This window comes from Oryza brachyantha, chromosome 6 (assembly GCF_000231095.2).
Source record: "Oryza brachyantha chromosome 6, ObraRS2, whole genome shotgun sequence".
Taxonomy (NCBI): domain Eukaryota; kingdom Viridiplantae; phylum Streptophyta; class Magnoliopsida; order Poales; family Poaceae; genus Oryza; species Oryza brachyantha.
The window spans coordinates 2,635,976-2,646,897 of NC_023168.2; the positions used below are offsets into that span (position 1 = coordinate 2,635,976).

At 39.0% G+C, this 10,922-nt stretch overlaps 1 protein-coding gene across 1 annotated transcript; it reads left to right on the plus strand.

The window, feature by feature from the left end:
- Positions 1 to 1,349: 1,349 nt before the first annotated feature.
- Positions 1,350 to 4,981, plus strand: LOC102719963 (cystathionine beta-lyase, chloroplastic). The gene is made up of 12 exons (XM_006655782.3): positions 1,350 to 1,638; positions 1,740 to 1,852; positions 2,195 to 2,265; positions 2,345 to 2,436; positions 2,523 to 2,610; positions 2,703 to 2,814; positions 2,941 to 3,037; positions 3,140 to 3,221; positions 3,677 to 3,794; positions 3,975 to 4,082; positions 4,228 to 4,330; positions 4,514 to 4,981. The coding sequence occupies exons 1-12, from the start codon at positions 1,374 to 1,376 to the stop codon at positions 4,702 to 4,704; spliced, it is 1,440 nt and encodes a 479-aa protein (XP_006655845.2). The 5' UTR covers positions 1,350 to 1,373; the 3' UTR covers positions 4,705 to 4,981.
- Positions 4,982 to 10,922: the final 5,941 nt, after the last annotated feature.

Below are 10,922 nucleotides of genomic sequence, written 5' to 3' on the forward strand. Positions count from 1 at the left end.
ATAATCAACACAGGGTGCCTATGAAATCTAGAATTCAAATAAGTTACACCAAAACCCCTTCAAGTATACAAACTGCACAGGCAAGTTACACCAATGAGAATAAGTTTAAGCAAAACCGCTTATTAATGATTAAAAATTAGTTTAGGGATAAAAGTTTTATATACATGTTCATATAGTGATATAAAAATAAAAGTTGAAAAAATAATATTCGATGAAAAAACCTAAAATCGACACCAAATTTAATTTTTAAAATTTAAATTTTAGTTTATAAGCATAAACATAAGTGTAAACATGGGGACACGTTATGTGCATGCAAATACATACTCTCATTGGTTAAAAATATTTGTCGTTTAGTTCAATATTTTATTAAACTTCTAAAATTTTGACAAACAATTTTGTGTTAAAAAATCATTTGTTTAAATAAAATTATAAAACCTAATAACTTTATGATATTATGACAGTGACTTTTGAGAAGTGTATATCATTTTTATTGTATTTAAACTAAGTATTTAAGAAATTATCGATGATCGAAATTTTAGAAATTTAACTAAATCTTATTCTACATGATAAATATTTTGCTGGAGGTATTAATCCTTTATATGAAAAGAAGTCCTCCCAGCAATTGATGTGTTTAAATAGAATCATTTGAAGAACAAACGTATGAGGTAGCCTCCTCCTGTTTTTAAAGGTAGAAAATTATATCCCATAACTACATGCCATGCAGGTACAAATCCTATAGATACACGATCTGTATGGATACATTAATCGATATGCTGGCAGATAAGCATATCAACAAATCACTGCATGCTATAAGTGGAAAGGCATTGTATGTGTAAATCTTAAAGATACGATTTTTTAACGTATTATTACCTTTATTTCATATTACGAGAATTCCCATACCTCTTTTACACGAATACTAATAAATGTAAATCTAGACACATATAAATTAATAAACGAATCTACATAAGCCTAAACTTTTTATAATATAAAACCGTGAGAGTAATTGGTTTTACTAGTAAATACATCTTTTCTCATACTCGTTACTTAGGGCATCGATACAGTTTTCAATCCACATCATTTTATCATTGTTTTCCAAAAATAGTTATTACTAAAATATCTTTACTCAGACTGTTCTTAAAAATTACTTCATTTTTTAAATATGAACCTAGACAACAACATGTCCATGTTCACAGTAAAAAAATATTTTTTTAGATAGTAAATACGTGCATTTCAAACAAAATCACGAAATAAATTACTGCATTACTGGCAAATCCTGGAGATTTAGGAAAAATTAATTACCAGCTCCTTTAAAAATGAGCAGTGACAGCTGACGGTGATACCAAACAACTCCCGCTTCCGACACTTCGCCGGCCATGAGCGCCACCGCCGCCGCCGCCGCCGCCGCAAACCCCACCGCTCTCGGCCGCCTCTTCCTCCTCCGCCCCTCCCCGAACCCTAGCGGCAGCTCCGCGCAGCCCCTCCGCGTCCGCTTCCCCCGCCTCACGCTCTCCCGCCGCATGGAGGCGGCCCCCGCGGCGGCGATCGCCGACTCCCGCGGCGGCGGGGATCCCGAGCGGGACCTGAGCGCGTCCGCGGTCGGCGCGGACACCCTGGGCTCCGTGGATGCTTCGGATTTCGGTGGGTTTGCGGGGGATTTTGAGGGGTGTGAGGTGGGATGCGGGGTTTTTGGTGTGGTTTTGGGGGATTGATGAGTGGTGTTTGCTTATTTTTGGGTGTAGATGTGGAGATGAAGGAGCCTAGCGTGGCGACGATTCTGACGAGCTTCGATAATTCGTTCGACGAGTTCGGGGCTATGAGCACGCCGCTGTACCAGACGGCTACGTTTAAGCAGGTAATTAGGAACAGAAATGGTGACAGCCAGTGAGAATTATACCTCTGCAACTGTTTCGTCGATGTATTGATACACTTACGATTACAGTTTTGTGAATGCATTGCTTGATTTACGATTGTCCGGTATGCATGCTAATGCTTATGATGAGGTTGCACTAATGCCTGAACTGAATAGCTGATGTTCCACATTATGTGGTTGTAAGGTTTGTACATTTTTAGGATTGTAGTTTGTATTTTGAGATACTTGATGAGTTTGCACTAATGCCTGAATTTTGAATAGCTATAATTTGCACTTTGTCTTTTTTGTTTTCTAGTACACTTACTCCTGCAAGTTAATTTCCAGCCTTCGGCGACAGATAATGGACCTTATGATTACACTAGAAGCGGTAACCCTACGCGCGATGTTCTCCAAAGGTTAGTTCAATCTCTCGTTCTTGTTTGGTGCAAAAGTATGTGTTGCTCGATTATTTCATGATTTCAAGGACATATTCAGCCTTATGGCTAAGCTTGAGAAGGCGGATCAAGCATTCTGTTTCACCAGTGGAATGGCAGCACTAGCTGCAGTAACACACCTCGTTAAGTCTGGTAATTGTTATATGTTCTAATGTTCCTTGCCATTGATTCATGCATGCATTTGTGAATATGATATTGATCAAACCTACGATTCTCAGGACAAGAAATAGTTGCTGGAGAGGACATATATGGTGGCTCAGACCGGCTGCTCTCACAAGTTGCCCCAAGACATGGGATCGTAGTAAAGTTAGTGCGATCTCTATATTTCTACTGAGATTATATTTGTTATTGGCTCTCCATTCCCCCTTACAAGCGTTTTACTTATTTTGGCATGGTAGACGAATCGATACAACCAAAATTAGTGAGGTAGCTTCTGCAATTGGGCCCCTGACTAAACTAGTATGGCTTGAAAGTCCGACCAATCCCCGTCTACAAATTACTGATATAAAGGTAACATTGATCTATGTGTGTGGTTATCATGAATAGTATATGTCGATTTTTTGTTTCATCCAGATGTTTTCCTGCTTAGTCTTAGGTAGTATTCTTATTCCATCCACTGTTTCTGTTGCTTCACAGAAAATAGCAGAGATAGCTCATTATCATGGTGCTCTTGTTTTGGTAGACAACAGTATCATGTCTCCTGTGCTCTCCCGTCCTCTAGAACTCGGAGCAGGTATAAAATTGTATATTTAATTATCTAGAACAACAGAATTCCATTTCAATCATCCTTGCATCCCCATCCACGATGATATATCATTCTCTTGTCCCACTGCAGATATTGTCATGCACTCAGCCACCAAATTTATAGCTGGACATAGTGATCTTATGGCTGGAATTCTTGCGGTAAAGGGTGAAAGGTGTGCTAAACTCTTCGTTCAATGATCATATCGACTCTTTTGCAGTTTCTCCATTTCATCTTCAATTGCATTTTGGCTGCCCCCTGCTGCTGCTGCTGCAGGCTGCAGCAGCAAGCCAATCAACATGGTTGCTCAGCTGTATCAACGGCTACCGAACATGCCCTTCATGTATATACGCTGTTCAAAGTTAACAACTTTTCACATTGCATGTTGGTGTCCGGTGGTAAACAGTACCTTTCATTACCCTCCTTTTCTACTTTTACTGAAATGGACACCACTTTACACTTCTCCTATCTATTGCTGGGTGACATTAATAGACCGTGAACATCCAGTGTGGATGTTAATGGGCTGTTCCTCTCTTATTTCTGTTGAATACATCTACTGAATATTCCTTAACGTTCAGACACCTTAGCTACCGGAAACTGTGATGTAATACGTGTTTCATTTGGCAACAGCTTGGCTAAAGAGATTGCATTTCTACAAAATGCCGAAGGATCAGGTTTGGCACCATTTGATTGCTGGCTTTGTTTGAGAGGAATCAAAACCATGGCTTTGCGGGTGGAAAAGCAACAGGTGAAAATTTTTCCATATGCTGTAATTTACATTTCAATATACATATTGAGTAGTGGAAAAATTTATAACTATGTAGTTTGTCTTCTGTTAACTATATTTCTTTTTCCGAAACCTTGTGTTTACATACGTGTTGATGCGATCTATTCAACTGAAGATATATAAAACCCCTGTATATGGCAGGCTAATGCTCAGAAGATTGCTGAATTCCTAGCTTCTCATCCAAGGGTAAAGCAAGTTAACTATGCGGGACTTCCTGGTCATCCTGGACGATCTCTACACTATTCCCAGGTAGTTCTCCAATTTTCAAGTTGCCTTACAATTGGTCTCATTAGGTGATTATCTATGTGTACGTTTCTTTAGATTGCCGTTTCTTCAGAATTGGATTCAGGATAATTCTAATTAGCTATGGTTGTCACGTTTCCCTTTTCTGCAGGCAAAGGGAGCAGGTTCTGTTCTCAGTTTCCTAACCGGTTCGTTGGCTCTCTCAAAACATGTTGTTGAGACCACAAAGTACTTCAATGTAACAGTTAGCTTTGGTGAGCATTCAGAAAACTACATTTCTGCTCCTTTCGACGTGCTGTTATCATACATCATCAGGAATCATGGTTTTTAAGAAACCACAATGAAACTGAACCAATAAAATTGATCCAACCATTTCTTATTGTATTTCTCAGTTCCTGCTTGCTGATCCAATCCAATTTATTTAAAACTAAATGCAGGAAGCGTGAAGTCACTCATCAGCCTGCCATGCTTCATGTCACATGCTAGCATCCCTTCCTCAATTCGCGAGGAGCGTGGATTGACCGATGATTTGATCAGGATATCTGTTGGGATCGAGGGTGCTGACGACCTCATTGCAGATCTTGATCACGCTCTCCGGTCCGGTCCAGTCCAGCGTAGCAGAGAATAGCCTGTGAATTGCTTGCTCTTCCTATTCGTTAGGGATGTAGGTGTGGTCATGTGGGTGCTATCTGTGTGGGTGATTCAATGGTCAACTCAATAAGCTGCTGTGTCAGCGAGGGAACAAAGACTATTAATCCCAAAATTTTGAACTCCATGTGGTGACCATAATGTGGTCATAATCAATTGATGTTTATAGAAGCTTTTCCTTGACCTGTGATTTTGTAACCAATGACAATGATGCAAGGACTTGGAAAAGCAATGTTGCTACATGCCATTGGATGTTAGCCTCTTACCTTGATGCAACTTGTTGTCTACGTTGCATATTTGCATGTGGGCCTTGGCCAGCCGTGCTGAGTTTGTGGAGAAGTATTCCACAGATTCTTTGGTAAATTATGCCAAGAAAACTGACCTGTTTGAAACACAGGAAACAATGCAGAAGTTCATAGGGGAGTGTAAAATTCTCACATGGATCGATGTCAAGTTCCAAATCTGACCTAAGCATTCTAACATTTTTCAAATTTGATTAGATAATTTCGTTCCCAACCAAATCCCAGAATACAATTTATTTCTTCCGGCGAATAACAATGCTACCAAGCCGCAATTGGACAATATACCCAGACTAATATCAGTACTGTTTATCCAGCTCTTGAGGCTGCGTTGGTTTTCCCTAAGATTTTTTGGACTTTCTCAAGCATCCTTCTCAATCTCTTAAACAATACGTTTCATGCAAAAAAATATATAAAATTTTCTCATCTGATTCTCTTAGAGAAAAAATTCAAATTTATAATAGTTAAATGATTTATTTATACTCTCAAATAACTATCACATAAATCAGATAATATTTCAATCTTAGCTTTTGATTTTTTTTAACTCATTAGCGGATCGCAGTGTAATTGGGCCAGGCCCAAAAGCCACACGATGTAATTGTGCCCAGGCCCAAAAGCCCACGATGTGATTGGGCCCAGGCCCAATAGACCGACCACTCCTATTCCTATATACCCAACCCTAGCCGGCGAGAGAACGATCGAGAAGCCCATCGACGACGTGAGGTGATCGGAGCAACATCACCGAGGCGGCGGCGGCGGCGGCGAGGGGGAGGAGGCGCGAGGATGGGGAAGACGCCGGTGCGGATGAAGGCGGTGGTGTACGCGCTGTCGCCGTTCCAGCAGAAGGTGATGCCGGGGCTGTGGAAGGACATCACCACCAAGATCCACCACAAGGTGTCGGAGAACTGGATCTCCGCCACGCTCCTCCTCGCCCCCATCGTCGGCACCTACGAGTACGCTCCCCCCCCCCTTCCCTTCGCTTCCCCTCCTCGTCTCTCGCGCGCGGTTGAGCGGATCTGGCCGGATCTAGGGTTGTTTGGGCATGGTAGCTTCGATCTAGTTCGATTTGCCGGCGTGGTATCGATTATTTCCTAAGGTTTGCGATGCGGGGGATGAATTCCTCTGCCTGGCCACCATTCGTTGGAATTATTATGCAGATTTCCCGTGGATTGATGCATGTCAACGTTACGTCGGATTGTCATTTGACTAGGAAAACGCGTTTCACATCAACCCGATTAAGTTAGACAGGGTATAATTTGGAGCAGTGGATTCGCTGCAAACTGTTCGCTCTGTGAGATTATATTTGTAGCAGTGCGTAACAAGTGATACAAATTGATTTTCATTTGGTCTTCTTGTGGTGATGCTAAGCCAATAATGTTGGCTGAATTTCTTTTCTTGTCTTACACTAGATTGTTTAGTTGAATGTGCTCATGTAACTTATGGTAGGGGTGGAACCAGATTTAGCTTTGTTACTGTAAGAGTTATAATAGTTACGTTGGCAACGTTGAAACTACCTTGAACATGAGTAGCTTCTTTTTGTTATTCTACGTGCACTCTTCTGTAAGCTAAAACATGTCACATAGCTCCTGGTCAATCTATGCCCTGATAGCCTGTGATATGCCAAACTAGATTATGTGTTTGAATGATTGATTGATTAGTACGAATGCTGTGTGGTGTCATGTCTGGGTTCTCCGGCAATTTGGCTTTATGTGGTATTGTTGTGGTGCATATGTTACAATTAGTTGGAAGCAAAGAAACGTGAAGGACGATCTGAGGGGGTTTTTGTTTACCTCTTGTACCTAGAAATCTAGGTAGCTTTAGACCATTGATACTGACATGTCTTAGGTTGCTCTGTAACTCTTAGTATTCTCCTCCAAGAAAGTAACACGAGTGCTGCGTAAGAGCATTTTCTTTGCCTCACTGTCATATTATCAGGACACTCACCCTGGATTGTGAATTAATTATTTTGCCTCATCATTGAAATCTTTTTGAGAATTGGAATTCAGAAGTAGAATTTGTAATAAGAAGATTTTGCTGACAGCATTACTATCTGAGGGGAGAGGGAAATGATAGGGGGTTTGAGAAAACTGCTAGTTCATGTCCCATACTGACGCCCTTATTACCTTTGATTGTGTTTCTGTGTGTAGTGTTGAATGAACACTTGAAAGTTTTCTTGATAGCACAAGAAACAAATATGGCCTGATTCATTCTGATGACTATGCAGATATGCAATGTACTACAAGGAGCAGGAAAAGTTATCCCACAGATACTAAAGGAGCCTGCAGAGATTGCCACAAACAGTTGGAATTTTTATGATCTATAATCATCCAAGAATGATATAACATTTTTGGTTCAGTTCTAGTTGTCCATGTACTATTTTCCATCTTTCCATGCATATCCAGTATGTATGACTTGCAAACTTATTTTGCGGCTTGCTACATATGGTGGTGGCATTTCTGTCACTGAAGCAATTGTTTAATAAAGCAAATTAACTGGTTGTTTCACTTGCAACTTGGTGCACTGATTATCAGATGTTTGACCAGTATTTGTAAGGTGCAACTTAGGCCTTGTTTAGTTGCCAATTTTTTTTTTCAAAAACATCACATCGAGTTGTTGGACACCTAAATAAAGCATTAAACATAGATAATCAAAAAACTAATTACACAGTTATAGAAGAAATCTTTGAGACGAATCTTTTGAGTCTAATTAACCCATGATTAGTCATAAGTGCTATAGTAACCAACATATGCTAATGATGGATTAATTAGGCTCAAAAGATTCGTCTCGCGGTTTTTAGGCTAGGTGAAATTTGTTTTTTATTTGTGTTTAAAAATCTCTTCCGACATTCGATCAAACATTTAACGTGACACTTTTCCAAGAAAATTTTTTCAATCTAACCACCACCTTAGACCCCAGTTGGTGGTGGAACGTACTCTCATGTCTGCTGTCATCTCACTACCAAAGTACGGAAGTATATTTGCCTATTTCAGGAAATAGCTGTCGACTAGAGGAACAGTGAGTCGCAAAGCGAAGCAATTTTTCTGTCTATGTTCTCTCTGCTTTCAGGTCTTACTCTGTGCATTTCAATTGTGTCTTCACGGTGTTGTGTTTTGGTGTATAAACAGTTCAAGGCGCTCCTTTTGGGTTTTGGCTTACGTTAGAATAAGCGAAATGATATATTTGTAAATAAAAAAATAATTTATGAATAATATTTTTATGCGTGCTCTTAGCGACCTAAAAGCTAAGACTTAAAAAATAAACTATAAACTATTATAAGAACATAAAATTAACTCTAAAATTTATATTATAGTGTGGCGGTGCAACACACCCTATCTCCTATCGGTCTATCCAGATTTGTTTTTGCACTTGCCATGCGTATTCTTCTGGCGGCGATATCTAAATCCGGTATATCTGGATTTTGCGAAAACAAACAGGCGTATGTGCAGATGGTTGGTTGATTAAATGATTAGTGTGCCGAAGTTGCATGAAATATCCGCTGCTGATTTCTCGTCCAGCAACCATGTGAATCAGGAGCAGGAAATAGGGTGCTGAAATAGGTGGCAATTTCTCGAACATCATTACTACTAGAGATTGAGGCGCGCTATCGCGTGCCGCTTATGGACAAGCAATAACCAAATCACTGCAATTCTTGTGAGAAAGGAGGGTTTAAAACAAAATAAAAATATAGAAAAGTAACAAACAGATAGAAATCAGGTATACTAAAATATCATCAATCCATTTCCACAGCAACAAAAGACCGGTATCTTCAGTCACATTAAATGAGAACTCAACACTCTTAAAGAAACCTAGAACAACTTGATGTCTTAGTACAAAATATGTTGGTTGAATTCTGGAAAAGAAAGGTTTCAAGAAATATGATTACCACTAGGATCAGCAAATCTTAGACATAAATAAACATGGCTGGCTACACCAACGTTTCCTTTAAGCAGAAACTGTCACTTCCAAACCATGAAACTGATAGATTCATGTACATGTTCAGACATATTCTTGACCAGAGATAGGGACGTCATTCTCGAGGAAAGAGCTAGCCAGTAAATTTTGCAATTTCAGCCCTTAGGCCCTCAGCACCTTCAAATGCTTCCTGATAATTGTTGATCAACACACGTTTGAATGTAATCTCTTTGATATCTGGTTCTTCTTGAGGGAACGATGGGAGCTTCTCATTGAGATCAGAACAAAGCTGAACGTATATTGGACAGAAGGTGGGTTCAAAAACAACCTTCTTAAATACGAGGGAAATAACATCCTGAACCAAAAGCAAAAGATAGATTAATCACAAAAGCTAGCTAGAAAAGGAAGCTTGAGACCAGAGAGTCAAAAGCCATTGAACCTTTAAAATATCAGCAGTAGTAAGGCCAACCTCCATTAGTTGGCCCTTGAGTAGATTGAAATTTTCTGGTGTCAGTTTGTTTAATATACTGCATAAGCAAGAGAAGTAAGCAGATTGTAAGACAACTTTAAGTATTATGAAGAGTAAATTTCAAAAAAAATGTAGTTATTCTGTCAAAACTATCAATTTGCTACAACTTTATATTGGCATTTCATAAAACTACAATAATAGCAAACGATTTATCATAAACTGCAACTTTATCCCTTTCGTATGTATGATATGTGGGTCCAACTTACAACAACATGTTTGTATGACATGTGGACACAAGAACAAATAAAGTTGCATCTTTCTGATAAATCATAAATTATTGATGCACTTTTCTGAAGTTTCTATCTAAAGTTGCAGCAAACTGATAATTTTGGCACAATAGTTACATGTATCTGAAACTTAATTAGTCCATAAAGAAAGAAAAATAAAAACATTAAAAAAGGAAAAAAAATAAAAAAGATTGCATGATAATTATGTTACCCTTTGACTGTGTTCAGGACTCTATCTTTCTCTGAGACATTGCCTCTTCGGGCAGACCAACGTACTTCAGCCTTGATAAGAGCAAGAGTCGGACCAACCTTTAATAACAAAAATAACATGGAATGATGATAATATATGAAGAAAAATATAAGTGTATAAAAAGGCATACATCAGCAATGGCCTGATCACAATAAATAAAATAAAGTATACAAGTTGCCAAAAAAACAACGCATTATTACATGTGAATTGATTGCATAACAAAATAATAGAATAATGCACTTCTAAGACTTATTGACATTATTCTGTAGCAAAAAAATTGTTTATAGGCCGATACTTCTTTACTGGTCTACATTTCAGCACTGATTGGAAGATATGGTAAAATTTGTATGTCAATAGCACATACATGGCAGTAACAATTAATTTCGTATTATGGGGGAGCAAAACATGCTTAAACAACACCATTCAGTTGGGTCGATCATCCCAACACCTGAAGCGACTGCAAAACCAAGTTGCTCTACTAACTTCATGAATAATCATAGCTATTGATTAACCAAGTATGTTAAATCAGTAAATCACACATGATCAATAGAGGGAGGCGACCTTAATTCAGAATCAGTGGCAAGCAGAAAGCAAACCTACTTCCAAAGTAACATTGTTTAGCGCAGCAAGAAATATGAGCTTATTCACGTTGCAAAAATAGGAGTAATAAGTAAGGTCAAATGGAACAACAAAAATAACAACCATGTAATTGCTGTCTTAACATACTTAGGTTTTCAAGCAAATTGGTGGTTTAATTGATCTTGCCTGTTAACGTATTCTTGTTGCCTGCCACTTGAGGCAAGTGCTTCTTTAGCTTCACGAATGTTGTCCCGGGACGTCTCTTCATTAGCTGCCAGACGCGGAACTGTTCGTGTATGTCAGTTACGATTATCTGTCTCACCATACCGATTGTGTGCTGGAGTTGGAGTTTGTGTCTTCACTTGCACCTGAACAACAAAAGATTACCATTTGATACAGAAT